Raw genomic sequence first — 13,066 nt, 5'->3', positions numbered from 1 at the left:
GTTGATTTGACCTGCTTCGAGATTTCTCTCTACTGACCTACTCGCACTCCTGAGTCCGTTTGAAAACACACTGGCAACCGGATCAGCCGCTGACTCTTTCAGTAGTAGTAATAGTCGTTGTTGTTGTCGTTGTGCTCCGCATTCATCAGAGCTTGCCTGGATCCCGACCCTCATCCTTGCTTTCCTTTCACCATCCCGATCATTCGTTCATACCCTTGCTCTTATAACGAAGCCTCACGTCTCACCCACGACCTCGTAACGACCTTTTTCTTAACGACCCTCGCCTCTCTGCGGCCTTGACGCTGACGGCCTTGTCGTAGTATAACGACATTGACATTTCATTTACCCTACTCAGCGTCTAGATCGCCCATCATGGCAAATATCGACCCACCTGCCATCTCGACACCGTCCCGACCACGCTACTCTCTCAACCCAAAGCGAAGCGGCACTTTCACTTCATCTGCCAATGCTCCCAATGTCGCTGGCTTCAGCCCCGGCGGCCAGGTCTTCGAAGGCTACTCCTACCTCTCGCGCTCAACATCTATGTCCACTTCGACCAGATCGCGCCCCAAGGGCTTGCAGAGCAGACCCTCTGATATCACCACGTCTCCCGTCTCAGCTGCCGGTCGCAAACTCGTTGCTTCGCCGTCTTTGCCTCGCATCCCACATGTCGCCGATTCACCCGTGTCGCACAATGCAGAACTTCCCAACCGCAGCAAGACCGTCCATCCGATGGGTAGCTCCATCAGCACACCCGAACTGCATAGTATTTCGATCCATTCTTCTCGCTCCACCTCCGAGTCTGAACGCTTGGCGGAAGCAGTCGCGAACCTTCCACACAACCCCAAATCGTGGCTACCTTCGCAGGTGGCCCTCTACCTCACTCATGTGCTCGGGCTAGTGCCTCGGCCTGTGGTCGAAGACGTGACCGCCTACGTGAGGAGCTCTAGAATGGGTGGCCGCGTTTTTCTTCGCCTCAGTGAAAAGGATCTTGAACGCCAGGGCCTCAACCTCAAGTGGCGAAAGCTCATGATCGAAGCTGTGCGCAAGCTGCGACGCGATGCCCTTCGCGGTCGAATCTGGGGATACGAGTCTGGCTCTCTTCGCTGGCCCAAGTCTGTACAGGATCTGGAACGCGAAGAGGCTGAAGGTGACGATGGGTTGCTGGACGACGATCAAGTCGATCAAGATCTCGAAGGCGTGGTGCGCAACTTCAAGACCACGAGCAAGCTTACACTCAAGCGCATGCGGGACAGTCGCAAGGTGAAAGGCATGATTCATGCCTTTCAGACTTCGCCAGAGAAGGAGCCTGTGCCCTTGGGCAACCTTTCCATCGACGCCGGCTACGGCCATGGCTATGTTCGCGGTCAGGCACAGCAGATTCTGTCAGAGACAGAGGAAAGGAAGCTGTCGCTTCGACGTCCCTTGCGTCCCCGCAGGTCAACCGCCGATTTCCCCTGGCTGGAAAATGTCATGGGCACCAAGCAAGAGGACATCGAGGCACTGCTCGCAAGTCTTTCCGAACAGGAAGCTCAGCAGCTTGCCGACGAGCTCGGCATCAACGACCTTGAGGATACCGAAGCTGTCAGTCGTGCTCTTCAGGACAACAAAGACGACAAGATGCATCAGCCTCGCGAGGCTTCCGGCGAGAGCGCAGACGACGTCATGCTTATGCCCACCTTGACGCATCACAGCTCGGTCGACAGCAGCTCGGTGGAGGGCGACACCTCGGTCTCCGAATGCAGTGGCACCGAAAGCGAGGCCGACAACGTTCAGGAGGATGAAGACGGACGTCGTATCGTAGCACCCAAACCCAGGTACGGCGTGCTCGACGAAGATGTGATCCGAGCCATCCTTGCTGACGAAGACGCGGGAGTTGATGATTTCCTCTCTGAGGAAATGGGTCAGGTGAGGAGTCAGCTCGTTCGATCGCACACCACTGCTTCGATTGTGAGGCCAGGCCGTCCCTACCGAGCATCCATGTACACGGACGACGAGCTCGCTGCCTTGGACGATGATGTCTTTCATACGAGGACCGAGAGCTCGCGCGAACTTGTCGAAGCTATGATGTCGTCGGGCCACGCCTTTGATGATGCCTCTGCACAGCCTGACTTTGGCACGGCCAGGTTACGTGCTTCTGAGGAAAAGCCTCGCGACGCCCCTTCCATTCCGACTTTCGAGGACAGCTGCTCTCAAGAACCGCAGCAGCAACAAGAAGAAAAGTCAAGACAACAGGAGCAGCAGGAGCTGGAGCTGGCACCGAGCAACGTTGCTACCGTTGAGGCCGCTAAGGCTGAAGATGAATACATCTTCACCCTCCCTGATACCCCAGCCCGCCGCGCCACCAGTTCCATCCGTCGCACTGCCGGCCGCAAAGCAACATTCGGCAGCAAACGCGGCAAAGCCGTGCTCTCCCTCCTCAGTTCGGACACCGAACATAGCGAGCTCTTTGCTTCGCTTCCCGGCGCGTCCATGCTTCGACAGAAATCCGCAACTACCGCTGCAGAAGACGAAGAAGGATGGGGTGGCACGCTCGGTCGCAGCTCAAGCCGCAAGGGTCTAAACAATGTGTTTGACCCGAGTGGGGTGCCACACCCGCCAACGACATTCCGAAAACCTGGCTTGGATCGAGTGGCAAGTGAGGCAGAGGAGGAAGCGCTGCATGCGAAGATGGAGATACTCGAGAAAGAGGCGCAGTCGTTGGTAGACGCCGAGACGCCGACGGACAGGTACGAAGAGACGGTACTATCTGAGGAGGCGATCCACGGGGGAATGGAGCGCAAGGTGTCGGTGGAACAACGTCTTTCGTCGTTGTTTAGTCCAGACTCATCTGCCACGACTGATACCGAGGCTAATCCTGTCGACGCTGCCCCTTCAGGTCCAGACCCGGAAGCTGATCGCAAGGCTGAGGCGGCTGACGACGCTCAAGCTGATCTTCTTCCGACTGCGACGATCGAAGAGGCCGTCCCTGTCGTTGAAGACGAACCAGCGGTGGAAAATGCGCTGTCTGCCGGATCGACGGATGCTGTTGCAGAGTCCGTGATCGAGTCCGAACCACGTGCTGAATCGGCTTCGCTTGTAGACGAAGCGCCAGCTGAAGGCACGGTGGACTCAGTAACGGACGAGCAGGGCGACTCCGATGCCATCAGCAGCTCGTTTGAGGATGTCGATGCGCAGGACACCGTTTCAATTGAGCCCGGTGCTACCGATGCCGTTCCTGCTGTCGAAATCTCAGCTGCCACTCTCCGTACTCACGAGCAGCTCGAGCCCGCCCTCAACCAATCGTCATCTCCTATTCCCGATGCTGCGCCCGAAGAGGCCACACAGTCCAGAGACTCCACCGATCGGCCTTCGCTGGAACCCAAACTGCTGGTACCGCTCACAATTCTCGAGCCGCACCCGTCCGGAACGGGAAGCATCAAGAAACGCTCCATGGTGCTGGTCGATCGCAACCGCTTTGAAAGTCTCGCGCGAAGGATGGCGGATCTCGAGTCGCAACTGGATACACTCGATAGTCCCGCTGTCTCTTCTGCGACGTCCACCATCAACCGTGGCCCCGGCGGGCTGCGGGACATGTTCGGCGCATCTGACTCCGCCTCCAGCAAAGGAGACCCCGAATATGCGCAGGTGTTGGACGACATTCTCGACGCCGCAACTCTTCCTCCTTCCCAGACTGTGAAGCCGATGCAACGTTTCCAGGTGGAAGATGACACCACAGCGCCCGCTCCCGCCCCCACGGGGTGGCGATTGCTGATCTCGCCCTCCGCCTGGGCGGCGTACCTCTCGTCGCTCAACCCGTACTACTCTGCTCCCCCGCGCGCAACCACCGTCGAGGAAGAGCGCGAGGACGAGCTGAACCTCTACGCGCTCCTCGGTCGACCCGAGAGCGAGCAAGAACAGCATTTGCTCAGCATCGGCGCCATTCCGGCATACATGCTTGGCTTGGGTGCGGGCGTTGGGTTCGTGCTCGTTAGGGAGGTGTTGGGTGCGAGACACTGAGCTTCGAGCCCCTCCGCTCCCGGCGTCTTGAGTTGAGATTGAGCTCTTCACTCTCCTCCTGCCTTCCGACTTCTTCTCTGGGTGTAGAATGGACTTTCATGTGCAAATTCGTGTAGTGGCGACCGCTTTCCTAGGACAATTCATTCTTTGCCTCCGTCTTTCATCGTGTGCAGGCCGACTTTCGCACGCCGCGTGACAGCAGTGAGAAAAAGTCTGTTTCTTCGTAGAGATCAGATTACAGTGGTACGAAGCACGACAGCATTCTCTCGGAACTGACGAAGGGGTCAATACGAGGGGGAGGAGGGCAAAACTACAAGAGACCGAGAGGCAATTCGTCGACGGAGGAGCAGCAGGAGCAGTAAAGAAGGGATACTAGAATGAAATCAGGAAAAGGGGTAGTGTGCGTCTGCATTGGCGCTTTTTTGGAACAGGCGATAGGCGCGCGCCTTAGTTGGGGATGCGATCGTAGCTCCAGATACGAGCGTTGAAGTCGCCGCTTCCCGTCGCCAGCAGTCCGCCTGCCGGGCTGAGATTAATGGCAATGACCGAGTTCTTGTGGCCCTGGAGCACAAACTGCGCCTGTGCGGTCTTGGGATCCCAGAACTGCACGCCCCTGTCCTTGGAGCCACTCGCGACCCACTGGCCATCCGGACTGCACGACACGCTCAGCACGTAATCCTTATGCCCGACAAACGTAGTCGCGCAGTTGGCGTGTCCGCCCTTCTCCTCGGTGCGGTTTTCCTGCACCGCCTTGGCGGTGCCCGTGAGATCCCACAGCTTGAGCGTCTTGTCCAAACTGCCGCTGACGAGCGACTTGCCGTCGGGCGCAAAGCTGACCGAGTAGATCGAGTCCTTGTGGCTCTTGAGTCGTTCGAGCTGCTTGCCCGTCTGTGCGTCCCAGACGCGCACGAGCGTGTCGAGCGCGCCCGCGGCGACCAAGCGATTGTCGCTCGAGATGCTCACCGACGTGACCCCAGCCTCGCTCGGCCCGTGCTCCAACCCCGGCGACGTGTACAGCGTATGCAGCAGCTGCCCGTTCTCCACATCCCAGATCCGCACCGTCTTGTCCCCCGACCCACTCGCAATAATACGCCCATCTTTGCTGTAGTCCAACGAGTAGATCTCCTGCTTGTGGCCCGAAAACAGGTGCTTCACCTTCTTCTTACCAATGTCCCAGATCCGAATCTGCCTGTCCTCCGCTCCTGTAGCCAAGCACTTGCCATCCGGACTGAAACACACACTGCGGATGTACAGATCGCCCTTGGAGTTAGCCGACTGGTCGGTGAGAACGCACGTTTTGGCGCCCGTTTTTGTATCAAAGATCTGCGCCGACTTGTTGCAGCCCGTGGCGAGGTACTTGCCGTCTGCCGAAAAACGCACGCAGCAGACGACGCTCTCGTGCAAGAAAGTGTGCACGAGGTTGACGTCGAGAGTGCGCTTGACTTTGGGGTTGAAGATGGCCAGCCAGTCGGGACCTTCTTTCTTCAATTCCTTGGGGATCTCGTCCGGGTCCATGTCACTCAGGCTGGCGAGCGAGACGTTACCGGCAGCGGCAGCAGCCGCGCCGGGCGAGTCGCCAGCGCCGGGAAGCGACTCGCCGGGGGCGCCACGCTCGCGATCCCTAGCGTCGCCACGGTGGGGGAGATCGCGGTTGTAAGAGTTGGGCGGTGGAAGAGGTGGTGCACCGTGCGGCGACTGGGCCGGACCCGGACCCAGAGGAGGGCCACCGCCACGCTGCAGATCCCTGTCCCACTTGTCGTCGCGGGGAGGCGCACCTCGATCGCGCTCCTCCTTCTTGATCCAATCACGCTCTCGATCAGCACCCGGGCTCGGCGGGCCGCTGTAGTGCGAACCGGGTCCGTCGACGCGCATGCGTTTCGAGTCCTTGCCGACGGGGGTAGGGCCACGCGGTGGGTCGCGCGGGTCGCGCTCACCGCGGTCAAAGCCATTGGGACCACGTCCATACTCGCTACCGGGACCGCCGCCGCCGCCGGGCGCGCCGTTGCCATTGGGACCAAACACACCTGCAGAGCCCGCACCGCCTGGACCACCGGAAGGGGGCGGCCCACCAGCGGAGGCAATGGGCAATGGACCAGAAGCAGCCGAGGCGGGAAGGTGAGGTGGACCGCTCATGGGACCGGATGCTGGCGCTGCGCCGTGCTCGGAGGACAAGCCTCTGGAGTCGAGAATGCTGCGAAGACGCTTGACTTCTTCTTCGTATCTGTTGTGGTTTGAAAGGGACAGGTCAGAATGCCGTCGTGCTGGTGCGGTGCGAATGCACGAAACACTTACTGTTGAATGATTTGAGCGTGGCGCTTTTCAAGTTCGTAAAAGTGATTTTGCATCATGTTAACTTCGCTGACTTGCTGTGTGACTGCGAGATTAGAAGCACAAAGTAAGGGTTAGTTAAAACTCGAGTGTAGCAAAGAGAGGATGGATGGCGAGGAAACATACCTCTGTGTTCCATCTCGTCGCGTTGCGCCTTGAACTGTGCTGTGTCGTTGCCGAGCAGGTCGAATTCGTGACGGACAAAGTCGAGGAGGTCTGCCAATCTAGCTGAGCTGGTGTGAGGAGCGCCGGCGGGAGGAACGGCGCCCGGTGGGCCAGCAGCAGCGCCAGGTGGACCAGAGGGAGCAGGGCCGCCTGGGCCCCCGGCTACAGGACCGCCGGGATGGGGACCTTGTTGCGCTGCTGCTGCTGCAGCGGCGGCGGCCGCAGCAGCCGCCTGAGAAGGGCCAGCGCCACCTGGACCAGGGGGAGGTGGACCCGAGGGAGGACCCTGGGAGCCGGCGGAAGAAACAATGGAGCGATGGTTGTACATTTTCGGGTGGGTGCTGATACAGAGACTGGAAGGCAAAGCTGATGCAGATGTGTGTGCGTGGGCGGGCTGATGGCGTGGATCCTCTCAATGCTTTAAGGAAAGCAAAAGATAGGAGGCGCAAGTGTGTCAACGGCGAGGGTGAGATTGCAAGTGAATCCGGAGATGCCCAGGGTCCCGGTGCGACGCCGAATTGAAACCGCGAACTCGGGGTGGCGATCGGATGCCGGTATAAAGATGTAATGGCAGTATAAACGTGATGAGAAGGCGAAACTAGAGGGTGGATGGGACGCCGCGAGATGGTGCGTGCGCTGGTTGTCGACCGAGACACGCGACACACGACTGAGGTGAGTGGTGTGTAATTCTGTGGCAGCGACGACGACGACTTTTGTGGTGGTGGTGTTGGCGAAGAAAGACAGAGGAGATAAGGGGTGGGGGGAGAGAAAGAGGATGAGGCTTGGAGGGTGAGGGGAATGGGATGGATGGAGTCGGAAGAGAGGAAAACGCGGATTGCGATAGCAGAGATTGACAAGAAGCAACTGCAGAAGAGCAAGAGAAGCGGAAGCAGCCAAAGAGAGATGGAAAGCAAAAAGGATGGAAGCGAATCCAAAGCATAGCGCGCCCTCCGGAAGTACGAGATGCCAGTGCGACGAGATCGCTACAACCGATGCAGAGACACGCGCTCACACTCACGGCACACTCACGGCATACTCACGGACGGGCCACGGCACTAGCAAAGAAGCTTATACAGTAGCATCCACGCTCTATTCGCTTGGCTCGACGAATGGGCGGCCTTTGTTCGCGAGCAATTAAATTGAAATTAAATTAAGATAAAATAAATTTTAAACAAGGCCAATACTTTTCACTGGTGCTCTGGTTCTACTGTACAAGGTTGGGAAAAAGAAGTCGAGTCTATTCAGATTTCTTCTTGAGCGTGTGTGTGTGGTGTCGGTCTCGCCCTTTGCTCAACAGCAGCGCAGCTTTATCAATTTGTCGAGAAGCAGCTGCTGCTGCAGAGTCTTCCACGCCTTTAAGTCATCGTCTGGACGGGTATATCCTTCGGACCTACTTTACACCAACCTTTCCCTCTCCGGCGTCATCTCCCCCCTCCTCCCTGTGCTTCATAGAGTCGTTGGCATGCTCCTCCGCCGCTCGGCTTGCAGAAACCTAGCTTCTCTCTCCCAGCAGCGAAGCACTCCACTCGTTCTTACCCCACGCAGCACCCGCTCCATCTCTTCTTCTTCTTCTTCTTCTTCCTCGGCTCGTCCCTCTTCTGGACCCCTTCGGATCGGTTCCGGTTTCGCGGCTCCCTCAAATCGTCTCGTCGGGTCATTCCGCCGTTCGCTCGTGACTGACGCCATGGCCTCGCTCGCAACCACGCCCGGAGGCGCCAAGCTCATTGATGGCACCGCCCTCGCAAAGGAGGTGCGTGCCCGTGTGGCTCAACGCATCGCAGAGCTCAAGCAGCAGTACTCGTCCTTCCAGCCTCACCTCTGCATCATGCAGGTCGGCTCCCAGAGCGCTTCCTCCACATACATCAGGATGAAGAAGCTCGCTGCTGAAGAGTGCGGCATGCGTTACACCCACGTTCAGCTTCCCGAGGGAACCAGCGAGGCAGAGATCATCAAGCGCGTCGGTGAGCTTAACGAGGACATCAGCGTCGATGGTATTCTCGTCCAGCTTCCCCTCGGTGATCACATCGACTCGGACGCGGAGCGACGCGTCACCGAGGCCATCAGCCCCGAAAAGGACGTCGATGGCTTCCACGCTCTCAACATCGGCCACCTCTCGTCCAAGGCGTGCAACCCGCTCTTCTTCCCCTGCACCCCCGCTGGCTGCATTAAGCTCCTTGAAAACGCAGGTATCACCAACATGGCCGGCCTCCGCGCCGTCGTCATCGGCCGCAGCGACATTGTCGGCAACCCCGTCGCTTCCCTCCTCCGCAGCAGGGACTGTACCGTCACCCAGGTCCACAGCAAGACGACCGACCTCCAGGCCCACCTCGCCCAGGCTGACATTGTTATCGCCGCTATGGGCAAGGCCCACTTCATCCAGGGCGACTGGATCAAGAAGGGCGCTGTTGTCATCGACGTCGGTACCAACTTTGTCGACGATGCCACCAAGAAGTCCGGCTACCGTCTCGTTGGCGATGTCGACTTTGACGCCGCTTCCAAGGTTGCTTCCGCCATCACCCCTGTCCCCGGCGGAGTCGGCCCCATGACCGTCGCCATGCTCATGGAAAATGTGCTCATCAGCGCTGAGCGCAGCCTCGCCGATGGCCGCGCCCTCGGCATTGGCCGTGGTGTCGTCCGCCCCAACCCTATCAAGCCCCTCGCCAAGGTCCCCTCCGATATTGAGGTCGCTCGTTCGCAGACGCCCAAGCCCATCACTCAGGTCGCTCGTGAGATTGGTCTCGTCTCGTCCGAGCTCGAGCCCTACGGCTCCGTCAAGGCCAAGGTCGACCTTTCCGTGCTCAAGCGTCTGGCGCACCGCAAGAACGGCAAGTACATCGTCGTGGCCGGTATCACGCCTACTCCGCTCGGCGAGGGCAAGTCCACCACCACCATCGGTCTCGCTCAGGCACTCGGTGCTCACCTGGGCAAGTCGGCCTTCGCCTGTGTTCGTCAGCCCTCGCAGGGTCCCACTTTCGGTATCAAGGGTGGTGCCGCTGGCGGTGGATACTCGCAGGTCATCCCCATGGAGGAGTTCAACCTTCACTTGACCGGTGACAACCACGCCGTCCAGGCCGCCAACAACCTTTTGGCTGCTGCCATCGACACGAGGATGTTCCACGAGGCTACCCAGAAGGACGCTGCGCTCTTTGACCGCCTCTGCCCCAAGAAGAAGGGCGTCCGTACGTTTGCCCCCATCATGTTCCGCAGGTTGAAGAAGCTCGGCATCGACAAGACCAACCCGGACGACTTGACCGACGAGGAAAAGTCCAAGTTTGCTCGTCTCGACATTGACCCCGAGACCGTCACTTGGAGGCGTGTTACCGACACCAACGACCGATACCTGCGAGACATCACTGTCGGTCAGGCTGCTACCGAGAAGGGCATCACGCGCAGGACTGGATTCGACATTGCCGTCGCTTCCGAGTGCATGGCTGTGCTCGCGCTCAGCCGTGATCTTAAGGACATGCGTGAGCGTCTCGGTCGCATGGTGGTTGGTACTTCGCGTGCTGGTGACCCTGTCACTGCTGACGACATTGGTGTCGGCGGAGCGCTGGCCATTCTCATGAAGGACGCGATCAAGCCCAACCTCATGCAGACGCTCGAGGGCACTCCGGTATTTGTGCACGCTGGTCCATTTGCCAACATTGCCCACGGTAACTCGTCGATCCTTGCCGACGCCATTGCTCTCAAGCTCGCCGGTGTCGAGGAGGGCGAGCCCGTCGAGAGGACCGGTTACGTCATCACCGAGGCTGGCTTCGGTGCCGATATTGGCATGGAGAAGTTCTGCAACATTAAGTGCCGCGAGTCGGGTCTCGTGCCCGATGCTGCTGTCCTTGTGGCCACTGTGAGGGCGCTCAAGACGCACGGCGGAGGACCGGAGGTGACTCCCGGTAAGCCTTTGTCCGAGGTGTACCTCGAGGAGAACCTCGAGATCCTTGAAAAGGGATGTGTCAACCTGGCCAAGCACATTGCCAATGCCAAGAAGTTTGGTCTCAAGGTGATTGTCGCCATCAACCAGTTCACTACGGATACGCCTGCCGAGCTCGAGCTCGTGCGCAAGAAGGCGATCGAGGCAGGAGCTGACGACGCGGTGCCTGCCAACCACTGGGCCTTGGGTGGCGAGGGCGCCATCGACCTCGCCAAGGCCGTCATCCAGCAGCTCGAGGGCACCGCCTCGCAGTTCAACTTCCTCTACGAGCCGACACTGCCCATCTCGCAAAAGATCGAAGCCATCGCCCGCGAGATGTACGGCGCCGACGGCATCGAGCTCTCCGAGGCAGCCGAGAAGCAGATCCAGGTCATCGAGAGGAACGGCTTTGGCAACCTCTCAATCTGCATGGCCAAGACGCATCTCTCACTCTCCGCCGATCCGTCCAAGAAGGGCGCGCCCACTGGGTTCACCATCCCCGTGAGGGAGGTGTACGCCAGCGTCGGTGCGGGCCTGCTGGTGGTCATGTGCGGCGCGATGAGCAAGATGCCCGGCCTCAACACCAGGCCCGGGTACTACGACATGGATTTGACCGAGGACGGCGAGGTCATTGGTCTTTCCTAGGCGTTATTAACATGCTCGGCTCGCATCTTCAATTTGGATTCAACTGCTAGATTCTTCCCTCCCTCCCCGTTGCTGTTTAGATATCATTCCTTGGCGTCAACCGCTGCTCATTTCCCTCCACCTCCCCCCTTGGCTCGTTGTGCAATTCAGTGTCTCACTTCCGCACTTCAAGCGCGTGCACACAGTGCGAGAGCGGGATTCTGTGCGCGACTGATATCGTTATTGATATTTTTGTGTGTGTGTGTGTGTCGAGGAACACTCGACAGACGAGAGTGTGTGTAAAGGTACATGAAGGTGATCCGTCAAAGGCAGCGAAATTGCCTCGACAATCCGCCTAGAAGTGCGTGTGGGACGGTGAATATGCAAAGGACCGAAAGAAAGAGAGCAAAACGTGTGTATCTCAGAAAGCCGCGAAAGGAAAACAAGCGTTTTCTTTAAGCAACGAGCTTGACAACACCGCCGGCCTCCTTGATCTTCTTCTCGGCAAGCGACGACACCCAGCGAGCCTTGACGATGCACGGAAGAGCGGGAAGACGGCCCTTGCCGAGCACCTTGCCGTAACCGGCGGCGAGCGTGTCGATGACGGGCACCTCGGTGGAGTTGGCAGTGAGACCCTTGCGCTGCTCGGCGGGGACGAGCGTCCAGAGCTTGTCAAGGTTGACCACGGGGCGGAACGACGAGTTGCGCGTCAAGTGGAAGTGGCGCATACCGACCTTACCGAAGTAACCTGTTGGGATTGGGATCGGGATCGAGTAGGAGGTAACAAAGGGGGAATTGGAAAGTCAGCAAAAAAATGTTCGGAGCGGTGTGTCGAGGTGCGATTTGATCCCGCCGTTCGCTGAATAGCCTAGAGCAGATGAAGAATCCAATCATTGCCCTCCAAAACGTCGATCATCCCGAATTTGCCCTTCGTTCCTGTTGTCAATGATTGGTCTGTCATGCGAGGCAGAGCCCACTTTTGGAGTTCACCTGGATACATCAGCTGAAGAACCAAGGTCGACCGCCAGGTCGAACATAACCCAACAGATGGGCCGTAGCACTCCTTCGTGACCTTGCCTTGTTATCCTAAATCACCCAGGCGTTATCTATGCTTCCAATTTGCGCGTCTGCGTTTAAGTCTGTTTTTCCTTTTGTCCATCTCTGCCCCATACTATGCTGCTGCCTATGCGAGTACCTCTCTGCTCTGAGATGCTGGGCGAACGACGGAGATCAAAGGTGCAACTGCTGCTAGGCGATACTAACCAGGGTGGTACTTGTCCATGTTGGTGCGGTGGTGGTGCTGACCACCGGCGAGACCACGACCACCTGGATGCTTGCGGTGCTTGCCGACACGACCGTTACCGGCGGAAACGTGTCCACGGTGCTTTCGGGTCTTGGAAAGGTGGGTAGGCATCTTTTTGGTGGTGAAAGGTGGTGTAAAGAAAGGTCGATAGGTGCAGAGCGTATAGAGTGGTGGTGGTGGTTGTGGAAAAAGAGGCCATGCAGAAGTTGGGCAGAATCGAGAGGATGCAGCGAGTTGGGTGAAGAGTAACGTCGAATTTTCGAGAGGAATAGCGGTGTCATGAAAACGAAAAGAAGCCTGTCAGTATGAGTCGACCTTGTGGATCTGTGTATACATCGCTTGATCCAAGTTACAAGCTCGCCAGCACGGTAACATCACATCTACACCATCACAAGCTAGGCGATCCTGTTCCTCCAAACGGTGCGTTACTGAACGGCCGTATCTCCAGCCTCGTACGTCCTTCTTCTGTTGCCGATGTGATGATGGCTTTGCTGGAATGGCGCTGCCGATCGTGTCAAGGACGATGACGATTGGTGCTCTATGCGGCGAGCCTGAAGCTGGTAAACGTGTTGATGCGACTACTAACCTTGACGTGTGTATGGGGGTTGGCCTTGATGGTAAGGTGGAAGAAGCGATTGCAAGCAACGATGTCGACCTCAATCTCGAATCTCTCACCGCACGCAACTCACACTCTCACAGCCAACCGAGGGAGCGACTCGTTCCTTTCTCTGGCACACAAC

At 58.2% G+C, this 13,066-nt stretch overlaps 4 protein-coding genes across 4 annotated transcripts; 2 read left to right on the top strand and 2 right to left on the bottom strand.

The window, feature by feature from the left end:
• Window positions 1–372: 372 nt before the first annotated feature.
• EX895_005532 (uncharacterized protein) lies at window positions 373–3,999 on the top strand (the record flags this gene model as incomplete). The annotated part of the gene is made up of 1 exon (XM_029886124.1): window positions 373–3,999. The coding sequence occupies one exon, from the start codon at window positions 373–375 to the stop codon at window positions 3,997–3,999; it is 3,627 nt and encodes a 1,208-aa protein (XP_029737355.1).
• Window positions 4,000–4,446: 447 nt separating this feature from the next.
• Window positions 4,447–6,820, bottom strand: EX895_005531 (uncharacterized protein; the record flags this gene model as incomplete). Its single annotated transcript, XM_029886123.1, has 3 exons — window positions 4,447–6,220; window positions 6,292–6,373; window positions 6,454–6,820. 3 exons carry the CDS (start codon window positions 6,818–6,820, stop codon window positions 4,447–4,449), a joined length of 2,223 nt encoding a protein of 740 aa, XP_029737354.1.
• A 1,356-nt stretch (window positions 6,821–8,176) lies between these two features.
• Window positions 8,177–11,044, top strand: EX895_005530 (uncharacterized protein; the record flags this gene model as incomplete). Its single annotated transcript, XM_029886122.1, has 1 exon — window positions 8,177–11,044. The coding sequence occupies one exon, from the start codon at window positions 8,177–8,179 to the stop codon at window positions 11,042–11,044; it is 2,868 nt and encodes a 955-aa protein (XP_029737353.1).
• Window positions 11,045–11,478: 434 nt separating this feature from the next.
• EX895_005529 (uncharacterized protein) lies at window positions 11,479–12,437 on the bottom strand (the record flags this gene model as incomplete). Its single annotated transcript, XM_029886121.1, has 2 exons — window positions 11,479–11,771; window positions 12,287–12,437. The coding sequence occupies 2 exons, from the start codon at window positions 12,435–12,437 to the stop codon at window positions 11,479–11,481; spliced, it is 444 nt and encodes a 147-aa protein (XP_029737352.1).
• Window positions 12,438–13,066: the final 629 nt, after the last annotated feature.

This window comes from Sporisorium graminicola, chromosome SGRAM_7, assembly GCF_005498985.1.
Source record: "Sporisorium graminicola strain CBS 10092 chromosome SGRAM_7, whole genome shotgun sequence".
In the NCBI taxonomy this organism is placed as follows: Eukaryota; Fungi; Basidiomycota; class Ustilaginomycetes; order Ustilaginales; family Ustilaginaceae; genus Sporisorium; species Sporisorium graminicola.
The sequence above is the reverse complement of the archived record's forward strand: the minus strand, read 5'-3'. Positions and strand labels throughout refer to the sequence as shown.